Source organism: Athene cunicularia (genome assembly GCF_003259725.1).
Source record: "Athene cunicularia isolate RWA chromosome 14 unlocalized genomic scaffold, athCun1 chr14_part1, whole genome shotgun sequence".
Taxonomy (NCBI): domain Eukaryota; kingdom Metazoa; phylum Chordata; class Aves; order Strigiformes; family Strigidae; genus Athene; species Athene cunicularia.
In genome coordinates this window covers 9567110-9581175 of record NW_020799118.1, presented here as the reverse complement: position 1 = coordinate 9581175, position 14066 = coordinate 9567110, and the positions used below count along the sequence as shown (strand labels likewise).

The window sequence follows — 14066 nt, the reverse complement described above, 5'->3', positions numbered from 1 at the left end:
TGACACAGAACAATTCTGGGGACCTCACAGCTCACGTTGAACATTTGTATCATCACAAGGAGGCTCTGAGCTTCTCCTCTGAGACCCAAGCCCTAATCCTGCTCCCGGGTTCCCAGCAGCAGCCTATTGGGATCACGCAGGCAGAGGTGAGCTGCATCTGGTCCAGGGGCCCTGACATTCACTAGGTGAGCTTGGCACTATTTTATTTCCAGTTTTGCTGGGTGTTTTATTCTGTGCTGTCCTGGGGTTCATCACAAGGATGGCAGACTGGGGGTGAAGACAAACCGGCTGAGCCAGAACCCCCCCAGACACAGCCCCTCCGTTGTGCTCTTTGTCTCTGATATGCAGAAGATGCTCAGCCACCCTGGGCAGAAGGACAACAGCTTGCTGTTTATTAGTATAATTTTTAAAGGTGCCTCATTGTATTTATTTGCTGTGTGGTTAAACATTTATTATTTATATTTAATTTTCCCAGATTCAAAGGGGCATCACTAGTGGCTGAGTGTCTGCAGATTCAGTGCAGCTCCTTCACACACTTATTTATGTAACCTTGGTCTCCCCCGAGGGGCTCCCGTTTCACTATGTGCCATCGGCCTCTTAATTGGCCTCACAGATCACGCCTTCTCCTTCGGCTCACCCAGGTCCCCGCGACTCGTAATTTCTAAGATATTAAATGTGGTTGAAACAAAAGAGTTCAGTGAATTAAATCCAGGAAGTTTCCTATCCCTTCTCAAACCTTTGCTTTCAATTCCCTCTCCAGGGCGATGGCCAGCCTGGGGTCATTGCAGTTGGTCTGGAGGGCTCAGAGAAGGACCAGGCTGTGTGCTGGGTGGGAGATGCACAAGCCGGCTGGTGTGCCCAGCTGTTGGTGTGCCTGGCTTCACATCCAGCCACATCTTCTTGATCAGAGTATTTGGCACTAATTAGACTCCAAGCAGCTGATTAACCTGCAGGGATGTATGGAAGCTGATTTTGCTTTAAGATACAACAGGAGAGGCAGGATCCTCCCCTTGGGACCCTTTTGCACAGCCAGTCCAGACTCCTTGGATGGACAGGGGGTGGTGGGATGGAGAAAGCCATCCTCTGCCTCTGAGCCACCCCACAGCCACCTCTCCCTCCACTCCCTAGTAGTGCAGCTCTTGCCCAGCTAACAGTTTGGGTACCAAGCTTGTAAGGGCAGCCAGGCTGGGACCCTTCCAGGGCATAGACTGGGGTATAAATATGCAATTTTCAGAGCCAGGGAGACAAAGAACACCCACTGATATTTCCCAAGAAGTAAAACCATGCCAAGGCGATGGCTTTGGATATTCCTTTTGCTATACATCCTCCTGCCTATGCACCCCAAGCGCCTTAGGGACACATCCGACCCAAAAATGCACTTCTAGCCACCAGCTGCGGTGCTTCATGAACAAATCACCCAGGGGTTTCGTCCAAATACAGACCAGAAAATGCACTCGCAGCTGTTAAGCTTTATTTTAGACAATACAGATCCTGTAGCAAGGAGTTCCACAAGTCAGTGATAAGGCAAAGACATCTGGAGAACCCAACCATGTGAGATTTTCACTGGGGTAACTAAATCTCCAGGTGAAGGGGTTTGATATTCCTGGTACATTTTTATTCAGTTGCCAGCTGTTTGGATTTCAAAAGAAACTTCACTCCCATAGGTAGAGCTATTTCAACATTAATGGTTTTATACCTTCTCCTTAAATATATCACAGGCTACACTTGGAGATAGAGTTTGAGAGTAAACATTGTTATGCTGGAGCTGTCATCTCTGAGTAATCACAGACCTAATTGAAGCTGGCCAGCCTATTAAATAAACATTCAGCGTAAACGAGGGAGCAAAGAAATACCCTTTAGTTTGGTAATAGTTGAAATGATGGAAACCAGTACCTGAATCAGGGACCAGGGTGATGGAGTTGGAGTAGCAGGAGAGCCAGGGAGGGAGGTTTCCCCTGAGAAGCTCGCAGCAGTGTGCTGCAAAGCAGCAAGAACCAGAAAGCATCAGCAACCAGCTTTTGGCAGGAGAGCAAGGAGAGAGTTTCCCTGGGGCAGGGTGCTGGCCGCAGCAGGCCTGGATTTTGGGGCAAGGAGACTGCAGTCTCAAGGAGTCTGGCTTTATTGCATCCAGGGAAACATGACTTCCCACCACCTACTGTTAGTAGCTGGGCTAACGCTTGCAAAATAGCCTAACAGAAATCATCCTCCCAGCATCAAATACTGCCTAATCACCCCACTAAAATGGGCAATGATACAATCTTGCAGTGTTTCTTGTGTTCCTTGGGGAACCACCTAATCCTCCTTGTTGTCTGCCAGTTTTTCCTTGTCCTTGGGAATTTCACATATAGAAAAGGCTATAGCTTTTGAGAGGGAGGCACTCACTGCTGGCGGCTCTCTCAGCTTGCTGCAGTGCCACGGGTGGCACCGAGGCACACGGACATCCAAGGCTGTGCTCTGGGGCACGTAATGCAGAATAGGCAAATTTTCACCCCAGCGAATCTTGCAGCATCCTGCCCCTCCTCACCCTCTCGCCAGATGTTGCATGGATGTGTGCAAGCAGCGCTGCCTCTTTGGGAGGTGATGAGAAGAGGGTGATGCACCGAAGTGACATGCTCAATTTCCCTCAAAGATGGTGCAGCCACAATAACGTTTTTACTGCTGATGGCATCCATGTGTCTCTCCCTTTTCACTGGAGCTCTGTTACACACTGGGATGAGGTACAAGCGTGTGTACACCTTCTGTTCCCAAACCATCCCTGCCTTTCTGGGGAGGATGAGGTTCCTGGCCTTCCGTGGTTAGTTTAAGAAAAACACTCTCCCAGTGATCAGTGCCTGTATGAAGTAGATGTATGGTTTCAATTCTGTCCTTGAGCCATGGATCATTTAATGTTGTCAACACATATGCATCCTTCTCAAACATCCCACTGAGAATTTCTAGGGACTGTAGACAGCTTAAAGCTAGCGTTACAGCAGCAGCTTCATATTTGCTTTCAGATCCACGTGCATTTTTTAATACTAAAGCTTGCATAATTGCTGCTGAATTTCTAAGCAACTTCTTCAAAGAGGCAGAGGCACATTAGCAGTAGGAGTACTGGTGGTGGAGCAGGAACAAGGCCTGTTGTTGGTTTATGGTTTCCTGGCAGCTGCTCAGAGATGGTGTTTGAAGAGCCCTGAAGAAGGGCTGGGTTGGGACCTCCCAGCTCGGTGTGTGTTTGAGCACATTTTCTTCCTGACCGTTGGGGTGGCTGGGATGTGCTTGCCAAACAGTCGCTGACGTTAGGTGCCTGATTAAAAGCATTTTAACACTGCACTTATCTTGCCAGGGAAGCTTGCACTGACATTCTTCTTTGAAAAGTGGGATAGGACACTGCTAGGTTTTGTTGTTGGTTGGGTTTTTTGTTTGGGTTTGTTTTGTTTGTTTGTTTGTTGGGTTTTTTTTTTTGGGGGGGGGGTTCCTGTTGTGTATGAGATCTGGATGTGCCGAGAAACACAGTGAGATGCTGCATACAATGAAGATGACTTCACAGGTGAAGGGTCCATCACAGTGCTGACTGAGGCAGGGCTATAAAAGGGAGGACAAAGTGGTTCCTCAGTATAAGAGAATGATCTCCTGATCTTTCCCAGCTGGTGCAAATGGAGATGCAGCTAGGTGAAGGCTGGTATCTTCTGGGTTTGAGTGTTGTAGTCTCTCTGCAACTTCCCCCTGAGGTGGGAGACTGTGCTGCTGCTCCGTGACAGTGGCATCAGACTCTGGTTGGGATGCCCACCCCCACAGGGGTCAGTCCCCCCTGGGTAAAGGGCAGTAACCACCCCAGGGACTGGCTCACTCTCCTTTTTGTTAGCTGCCAGCTGCTCTCCTGGGTGCTGGTGAAAGAGATCAATGTAAGGTGGTGATGTCTGCTGGCTGGAGTGTGAGAACAGGAGGCTGTGGGTCTGCTGGGGAACCTGCACCAGCTGATCACTGCTGAGAGGTATGGGTGGAGCTGGGTGCCCAAAGGCTTCTAGTGCCTTTAGAAATGTAGAAGGGCTGTGGGCGATGATGACTCCCTGGTTGCACACACAGCAGTAGGGCTTGGGGCCACAGGGCTCTGCTGCGGGCATGGCAGGCAGCTTCTTCCTTCCTCTGAGGAAGTGCATTTCTGGGGGTGATGCCAACCCAAGACATGCCCCTGTACCAAGGGGGCTGTCCCCTCTGTATCCCCCTGGCTGCCGCAGGGCCCTGCACAGCACTGCATCAAAGGCACCTGGTCAGCCAAACGCCATTTAACTGTGTCTATGTATTTATTATATTGGATCCCAGGGTAATTACTTTACAACTCTGAACATTAAATATCATTTGTCTTATTCCAGTAGGTCCAAATCTTTATGAATTTTATCTGACGCTTGCTCCCTTCAATTATCTGCCATCAGAAAAAGTTTACCATTGCTGAAAAAATATCAATTTGTCAGAGGTTGCAATACATTTACTCTCCACCTCTGTAATTTACAAACTTACATTCTATGATTAGAAAGAAAAATGGCTAATAGGAGAAATGTTCATGCAAAATCGATACTGAATAAGATGCTGCCACCTTTTGGCTTAACCTAATTCTACATCTGGGGCCAAATTCATCCCTGGTGTAACTGCTTTGCTGGGAGAGGAGCTACAGCTGCCAAGGGGCTGGAGGTGTGGGGATGGGGAGATGAAATGTGATCTGGGGGGGCTCACCCCATGACTGCGAATGGGATATGGGAAGCTGATGCTGTGGGGTTTGAAGGCTTTAGTAAGAGGAAATTTTCCATAGCTGTGCTTCTGCAACAGAAGTTCCCTTCCTGCACATCCAGAGCTAAAGTGGAGGTTCCCAGCAGGTTTTTCTCTCCCTCCAGCCATGCAGGAGGCTGTTGCTGGAGCTGTGTCCTGGGCACGGGGACCAGTGCTAGGCTGTGGGCTTGTGTGCGTGCTGATGTGCTGGGAAATAGTGTCTCGGATCTGATGAGACTCAGCACATGGCTGAAGGTGTCTAATCAAGCTCTGAACTGCTTAGACAGTTCATCTGAGCTTGTAGGCAATCTCCACCCTGTCTGTCTGGAGTACAGTTAGACAGTATGCAACACAGCGGGACTTGCAACACTGTCAGTCTCAGTAGCTATTGAATGTACTTATTCTTCAATTACATGTCACTGCAATGGGCCGTGGAGCCCAAATACTGCTGTGCCTTCAAAAGAAAACAAAAAAGCATTTAATTTTTGTAGCAAAGATATCCCAAAGTGCTAAATGCTACAGCAGAGCAATTGCAATGCTGCTCTGTCTCCTTGCCCAATGACACAGGGGTTTTTCAGCTGAATACCAGCAAGCACGTGATTAAAAGCTCTTAGGATTCTGCAGTTGTGGGATTTCCAGCAGAACTTGCTATTTCTCTCATATCTTGCCCCTTTGTTTCCCCAAGTCCAGGGCAGAGTCTGAATTCGGTAATTGCCACCTGGATTTGCTTTGCTGTCTTCCCAGGGAACTTGTTTGAATAAATTGAATTGGCAAATGTATTGTTCCGCCGCAAAGCGTTGTGTCAGGAATAATGTAGGTATTACCAGTCTCTCTATTACAGCGCTGAGCGCACTGCCAGGGACAGCAAACTGATGCAGGTTTGCTCCCTTTGAGCAGCTCCCTCTGTTTCCTCTTCAGAAAGAAGTGCGGGTTTTTTTGGCTGGTTGCTCCATGCTCTAAAGCAAGGGCAGAAGGAGCTACTTGGAGCTTCCTTGGCATGTGCAGAAACTCTCCTCCATTAGGGAATTTTCTGCTAATGGGTTCCTATGGCTTGTACTTGTGCTTCCTTCACTAGGTGATACTTGGGTGCAGCAGTTCATCTGTTTTTACCATGGAACATCTGAGCAGTCAGTTCCACTGATGCCAACATTTGGTCTGTGTCAGCAGAGCTCAGGGAAGGTGGTGGGGACAGGCAGGTCCTGGGGCTGTACCCCCCCCCAAACAGAACAGGGCATTTACCCGCAGGGCTTTGCTGAAGGACCCCAAGGACTGGGTTAGGCTGTGGAAACTCAGCAATCAGGAGCTCTGGAGCCTGATCAAAGACTAACCAAGTACTGGGCAAGTTTTTTGGGTTGGGGACCATCACCCACTGCATTTCTTTTCTGCACTGGTGCTTCCAAGACAGAGGCAATCTGAATGTGCCAAGGCATGAAGTTGAAAGCTTCTCAGGGATATAGGCTCCCCTGAACCCTCCCTCCCTTGACCTGATCAAGCTCTATGGTAGAAACAAGCTCTCCTGCATGCAGGTTCCTGGAGGGTGGGGTCACAGCCAGTGCAGGCTGGCAGGTCAGCACCCATCAGCCAGGTGCAACCACCACCATGACACTGATGTCTCTCAAGTGCCAACAAATGACTGTGACAGCAGGGACAGGAGCCCAGGACAGCCCTGAGGAGAGCTGTAACCAGTGGGAGACAGCACCACGGCTCTGCAAACGTTGTGCCCTTGGCTGTAGGGTGACCAGATTTCTGCAGGAAATGCCAAGGGCTCTCACAGGTGAGTGGTCCTGCTGGGAGGATGCTCCATAGGACAGGGTAGTGGCACCACCTCTTCCCTCAACTTCCAGAAGGGAGGGCTAACCAGTTACTTAAAAAAAAAAAAAAAAAGCTCTGTGGGGTGATTTTAACAATGGGGCTGATTGGAGGCCCAAGGCCTGCCAGGTGAGCAGGGTCCTGCAGAAGCTGCGAGGCCGCAGAGGTGACCCCACCGTGCGAGTTAGCAGTGACATGGTGCCACCTCGTGGCACGCAGCTCTGAGTGTCACGCGTCCTTGTCCTTGTGAGATGGACATCTTTCCAAGGGGAGCATCACCCTGCGGTGCTCCGCCACCTCCCAGGGCTGCCTGGTGCCCCTAAGGACGTGGCTGCACCATGGGCTGGTAAAGGCCACCAGTAAATGGGTGGTTGGGACTGACGGGTGAGGGACAACTCTGGAAAACAAGGGAAATGATATCCAAAACTGTTGTCCTACCCCCTAGTCCAAGTAGCAGCTGCAAAGCAGGGTATGACTCAAACTCATGCTGTCCAGCTCAGAGCCATCGGTTTTGGAGATGATTTCTTTAGGGCTGTCTTCCCACTATAGGATCCATATGTAAAGGGGCTCTCCTCCCCTGCTCAGCTACTCCCTCCCTGGATCTGTTCTTTTCCTTCTGGCTCCCAGGCTCTATGAGGACTCCCCTGATGACTCTTCCCTGTTAACCCACAGGAGACCTGCTCATCCATACCAGAAATGTGTAAATCAAACCCCTCTTACGAGGGTTCAAGTTTATGTCTTAGTACTACAAAATGGTAAAGAAGGATGGCTGTTTAGCTATATATATAAAAAAGAAAGGCAATGCTGAAGTTTGGCATTGCTGTTAAATCATCATCAGTTGAAGTAATTAAGGATAGAGTCTCAGTTTTCAGTGAAATGTTCTAATTTGAGACCAACAATGCAATGAATAAGAAGGATTTTGGGGTTTAACTTCCCTTGCTGATTGATGGCATCATGGTGTGCCTAGGAAATTGGGGGCTTGGTAGTCGTGGACTGGGTCCTTTTGTACCATTTGCAGTATGGACTCAACAAAAAGACAGTTATTATTCCAGGGGAGTCTCCCCTAATCTGTTTTCTGCTAGGTATCGGCAGCTGACATTCTAAACCATTAGTGTTTGATCTGTGACCAGAAATCACCTGAAGGGATTTATTTTTCCACTACTATTAGAAAGACTGTGACAATGTTTCTCATCCTTTGAGGCAGCATTTTTGGAGCTACATGCCCTCTGTCCCTGTCCTGCTGCCAGCTTGGCTGCCATGTGTGCTCTTTCCTTTTGGGCTGGGACATTTCCAGACAGCAAAGCAAAGGGCTCGATTCTGCTGATTGTTTGTTCCTCCTACACAGTTCGTGGTGATACTAAAGAAGGAGAAGCCTCCTCTTTCTAAAATGATGCTCTAAAACTGAGTTGGAGACATAGGAGGTATCAGAAGCAGTGGGAGATATGGTGGGTTTTACTTCTAAAACACCAAATCTGAGGTTTCCCCTGGAGGGCCAAAAGCTGGGGATTAGGAGCACTTGGTCTCTAATTGAAGTTCAGTCTACAAAGCAAAGGTTTTTTTCAGTATAACCCAAGGAGAGAATTTAACATTCTTGTACAGGTATATATCACCAGAAAATAACCATCAGAGGAGGCCCTTTCCAGTTTACTTTGTCATTTAGGAAAGGGGTTTTAAACAAGAGACTCTTCTATCGAAGAAGTGAGCTCATGCTGGTATAATGGTATCTGTGTAAATCCGGCAGCATAACAGTGGCTGCGGCGATGAGCCCTTAGGCACTTAGCAAGGATTTGCCAAGGAGCCTAAGGGCTGATATGCACTTGAAACTCAATGGGATTTAGGTGCCTAAATGCATTAGGCTGCTTGGAAAATCCCAGCCTTTGAAGTTAAAGTAGGCACTAACAAAAAATGGCTAAAAAAAATTAAAATAATAACAGTCTGTTAATGCCACCATGAAGGCAGTGGGTGCTCTGAGTTTTGCACCTGAAACAAGGCAGTGGGAGGTGGCCACTGAAGGCAAGTGAGAGGCTCCATCAGCATAAGGGTTCAGAGAAACTCCATCTCCGATATCTTCCACCCTGTCAGGAATTGCAGGATGCCCCCTCCGAAGCATTTCTGTTTCTGACGGTATCTGCTTGCATGGGAAAGATCCAGGGCATTTGGCTGGACATCCACCTTGTGAGAATGTATGCAGAAAACATTAAAAATGCCTTTTTTTTTTTGGTTGAGAAGGATCTTAGGACATTAAAAGTTAAAGAACTCATCTTCATTATTTCTCTTTAAAGTTACTTATGAATTGAGAATGGCTCTGCTCATATTTCTCTTTTATTTGCTATCTCCCCAGGCTAAAGTGTTGTCTATTTATCTTACAGATTAGGTTACTTTTTATGGGGTTCCTGCTATTATATTTCACCTCTAACTTTGTTAGTTTGTGTTTGATATTAAATTATGTTGAATAAAATGGGCAGCTCAAGGACATTTTTCAGCTCCAGCCTGAAATGAGGTTCTTAATCCTGTTTCTGGGTCTGCCCCTGTAGTCCTGCCCACGGACACAGGATCGGGTATGTAAGAAGGGCAGCAGAGGAGTGTTTCTGTCAACTATGGGCTTTGCAGGGCGAAGCTTTGGGAGAGTCGTGCCTGTAAAACCAGTCGGTTCATGTACAGTGATTTTGGAGGCACCTCTTTAGAAATGAGTTCTAATAATATTGACATCATCACAAGATAAGATCCAGGACTAGTTAAATCACAGCCTCAGTGCTCCTTTGGGGATTAGGAGAAGTCGCTGAGCTGTCACTCTAAAGCTGATCATGGGCTCGTTTAACTATGTCATCCCATAAGACAGCCCTTTCAATTATGTCAACCTGTCTGCTCTCCCTAGACTCTAATTTTAGAGCAGCAGTAGCTAATATTCTTGGAAAACTGATCCGCCTCCACAGATCTCTCCTCTCTGTCTGCTGCTGTTAACAGAGTATCCTGTGGGGAGATCGGACTGCTTTACTTCCCCTCCTGTAATAAACCTAATAAAAATAGGTACCATTAGGTTCCTTTGTGTGTGGTCTCTTTAAGACACTTATCTGAGCTATGTAATGGAGATGTCATGTCTCGTCCACAGAGGGATCTGGCAGCACCACAGGGTCATTGCAATAAAAATAAAATTCAGTTTTAAGAGACACGAAATTATGAGCCAAAATGCAGGATGATGGGATTGGAGTTCAGAGACCTGAAGAGGCAAATGTGGGCTGGAGTCACCTGAACGTTAATGCTGGAGCAGCGGCTCCGCAGCTGGAGCAGCAAGCAGGATGCTCCTGGCTGGTCCGGGAAGACGATGGCCAGTGGGGTGGCCCTGGGGACTTTGGGGACAGGGGACTTGTCCATGGTTTTCAGACAGGGCTGGGTGGAGTTTGGAGCACACAAGACAGAGAGGAGGTGGATAAACCGGCTATTTTGGCCACGGTCATCTCTGTGCGGTGCTGCCTGTCATAACACACCTTGGTGGGAAGGGGACAGACCATGCCCTGAGAGACAGGATGGAGCCAGACACATTTCTGTCTCCCCATCCATGCCTTGTCCGTGGCTGGCAGCAATGCAGGACAGTCATCCCCTGCCATCCCACAAATGTCGCCCTGCCCTAGCAGGCAGGCTGCACAGGAGGAAAAAAAGCCACCTTTAGGCTGTCCCATTTGGGTTTTCCATCCTGTCAGCCGTAGCATTGAAAACCATCAAGGACTTTCTCCAGCCATGCAATTAGAGCTGCCACAACAGAGGGGACAGGGAAGGTCTTTGAAGACCTCCTCTCTCTCTTCTGGGCAGCACGGTGGTCCCTTCAGCTGGATCAAGTCTCACTTGGCCTTTGCTCCTCCATGCTTGTTCTCTACCAGGCTGGACAGGCCATACTGGAGGGGAGTGGTGTGCAGGTCTGAGGCTGTTTGAGGATTTTCTGTTTTCTGCAGAGCAATTCTAGCCTTCTTCAACTAGCCCCAACTCTTGGGGCCCTGTTTGGAGGATCAAACATCTGTGAAGCTGAGGAAGGCTGTGTTTTATTCCCTCTTTAGGATGCAGTGTGAGTCCTAAAGCAGATAGTGCTGTTGAGGTGGGGTGGATAGTGGCATTTAACCCCCTACAGAACCATCGAGAGGCATTCCCAGGTCTCATGGGAGAGGAGGGGAAGGACAGAGAGCAGAATCCAGGACAAAGGAAAAAACAATAGCCCTCCTCTACTAAAAAAACTAGAAAAGGAGTAAAAGGGATGGAGGGGAAAAGAAGAGGTAAAGAGACCATGCAGAGACAGGGGAGGGAGGTGACCCCCATCCATGTCAGCCACTGTCACCACTCTGGTAGCAATGGCCAGGCCTTCCCTTTGCAGATCAGGTTATATAAAACCAACACACCAGAGGCTGCCAGGAGCAGTACCTCCCCCAGACTCCAGCAAGTTAGTTACACATAGCTTTCCTTTCATAAATCCATGTTGGCTGCCCCTAATCAAATTCTGCTTCTCAAGCAATTTCCTTTGCTAATTCCCCCCGAATCAGTTCTAACCCACCTATCTCCCTTGTCGCTAAGCTAGCCAGCCTCTAATCACACGCTGCACTGTGTGATCCTTTCCCGGGTAATACGGGGTTCGGCACTTTCCTCTGGTTCTCAGCAGCCTAACCTGTCAGGAGCAACCTTCTAAAAATATCACTAAAGACCTCAGCTAATTTCTAATCCTCGTTTCTATTAAGACGGCTGCCTGTACTATGTGGGTTTCTAGACCTGGGATTTACAGTCTTCCTTAAGAGCATCTAATCTGCGCAGAGCCATTTCTGTTGTTATCCATACGCAAACTCCTCCCTTCCCCACCATAAAACATGATCCCTTTGGCAGCGGATCTCCAGTCTCCAGTGCAGCATCAGCCAGCCAACAAAGACACCAGCATCTTCACTTAGCTGGCCCCACTGTTTTTTGGCAAGCCTTCCTGGGGAAATCACTGGCGTCCCACTCCTCTTAGGTGTTGGGTAGGTGCTTTATATGAAAAAAAAATCAGTCTGTGAGCTCAGTAGGGCATGTGGTTTTCTTTGCACTTCCTGAATTCTTGAATGTTGTGTAAATAGTACAATGGAGCTGATGTATAGATGCATAATGGAGCAAAGGTCTTGAAGTATCTTGTATAAATGAACTTTCTATTACTGTTTATATTTAGATTTTTTTTTGCTGTTTCCTCCTTCTTTTTAACACTCTCCCATTCCCAACTGTCAAAACCAACAAGATCAGAACAAGAAAAGTAGGGGTGTGTGCCATGATCTGGCTGCCCCCCACTGCCCTGGCAGACATCAGGTAGCTGGGTCAGCTCAGTCAAGGGAAATCCTTGTAATCACACGCCATGGGCCAAAGGAACCTGGTGGAAAATGCTGCACAGCTGTATTTTCAAGTACCAGACACGTCTTTGTGCTAAAAGGAGCACTGACTGCTAAAGCACTTCCTGGGCCTGAGAGCACCAGGGTTTGCATCAGATATGACTTGAGAGGCAGGTTCTGCTGGCAAGGAGAAGGGCAGCCATTGCCCAGGGATGGGACCATCAGCAGATGAACAGCATGATGTCTGATGGAAACATCCACCACTGCTGCAGAACACCCTTCTAGGACACAGCCAGACAATGATGGCTCTAACTTACACATTCAAAGCTTCTTTCCTTCAGCTGTGGGTTATACAGACACAGTGAGAAGAAACTATGTAAATCAAAGGACAATACTGCTTTGAAGGCAGATGGCCAGGAAAAATTTTATGCTAGAAACTTGAAGCTCTCTTTTTTTCATGAGAGCAGTGGGGTTGTGAGACAGCCTTCTGATGGGAATAAACGGTTTTTAACATCGGGTTTGGTTTGTTTATGAAGGGGATTACATGTAGTAGTTATATATTTAATAGGAACTTGAATTGAATGACCCAGAAGGTCTCTTCTCACATCAGTCTCCAAAGTTTATGTGTCTACAGCCATGCTGGGCAGAGGGACAGGACCCAGTCTGCTCGGCACAGCACTGCCTTTCACACTGCTCCCAGACCTGAACTAGTATCTCCTGGTGGGGCTACATCACACCCCCCGGGTGCCCCCAGGGTGGGTTGTGGGTGCTCCCAGCATGGACAGGGCACAGCTGTCCGAGAAGACCCCATGCAGCAAGTGCCACAGGAGACAAAATCAGAGTTCTCCCTTTGCAAACCAAAGACCTGCAGCAGGCTAGTGCTCTGTCATTGCAGTTGTTTTCTGAAAGAAGGGCTTTAAAGAAGGACCTCGGGTAATTTTATGGGTCCAGGAAGGAAAATTGATATGCGTGGGATAGCCTGGTAAGAACAGCTGGCTGATGACATGGTATCATTTAATCCATCAGGTCTGTGCTGCCAGGAAGCCCGTAACATCGGTGCGGCCGGCTGTAAGCTGGCACGCACAGCAGGAGTCACGCGAACGCCGTGTGGCAGGGTGACGTGGAAGACAGATGAGTGGCACATGCCATTCCCAGACTTTGACAGCACAAATTGGCCTTTGCAGTCAGTTACTACATGCCTTCCTAAAGCTTCTCTTCGATCTCATAGCTCCACTCTGCATCTGAGTCATGTACTACAGGAGAGTCAGGTGTTTTCTGGGGAGACCAGAGGCAAAACAACATTTTGTCCATTTCTCAATCCTGTAACAAATGTCATTAAATCAATAGTCCTCACCTCCTCTGTGTGAAGCCATATTGTTACACACACTCAAAGATCAAAATTTCTAAACTACACCTTGATCTTGAGGTGCCTTGTTAAAGTGAGATAAGCATTTAAAAAGAGACCAGCAGGGAAAAACTTTTTATCCATTTGACTTCTGCAAACCCACAGCTGCAGCTGATGTTTGTCCACCCAAACCAGTCAGCACGTGCTGAAGTCCTGCAGCGGGGCCCTGAGCATCAGCCTGCTGTGGTGAGAACAGCCTCTGTCACCGAGCTCTCTGGATTTATTATAAAGTTTGGAAATAACATGAGTGAAGCATCACAGTCCAGAGGGATGGTGCCACAGCCTAAACCCTGGTGAAAAAATGAAACGAAAATGAAAAAGGCAAAGGGCTGAGATGCTGTAGTGTCCTCTGGAGTGAACCAGTCCGACATGGGTTTTTCTGGATCACTCTCCCACGTACCCTTATTTGAGACAAGTGTCCCGCAGCCAGGACAGCCCTGCACTCCCGCCCCTTGGAGCGCCCGTACAACAGGGTACTCACAGCCGCAGGACTGCTTGTGGCCTGCGGCTGGATCCCCGGGGGAGCTGGAGAGGCCCTTGCCTTCAGCACCGCACCCCAACCCTCAGCTCAGCTCAGCTCAGCTCAGCTCAGCTCAGCTCAGCTCAGCTCCCCTCACGCTCCCCCACTCCCAGCTCGGCCCCGCCCCGCCCCCGCGGCATGACTCAGCACGCCCCTGGCCGCTGATTGGCCGTGCGCCGAGAACACGCAGCAGACGGCGACGGAGAGCGGGGGTCACCATTGGCTCGTCCCGCCGTGACGTCATCCGCGGTGGCCGGGGCGG

General features: G+C 48.7%; 1 protein-coding gene across 1 annotated transcript in view; it reads left to right on the top strand.

The window, feature by feature from the left end:
• Window positions 1-12883: 12883 nt before the first annotated feature.
• The window catches only part of ZFAND2A (zinc finger AN1-type containing 2A), a 4212-nt gene continuing 3029 nt past the window's right edge, over window positions 12884-14066 (top strand). Inside the window, exon 1 of the mRNA XM_026859162.1 lies at window positions 12884-12947. Coding sequence (XP_026714963.1) covers window positions 12884-12947 — 64 coding nt within the window. The remainder of the gene's footprint in view (window positions 12948-14066) is intronic.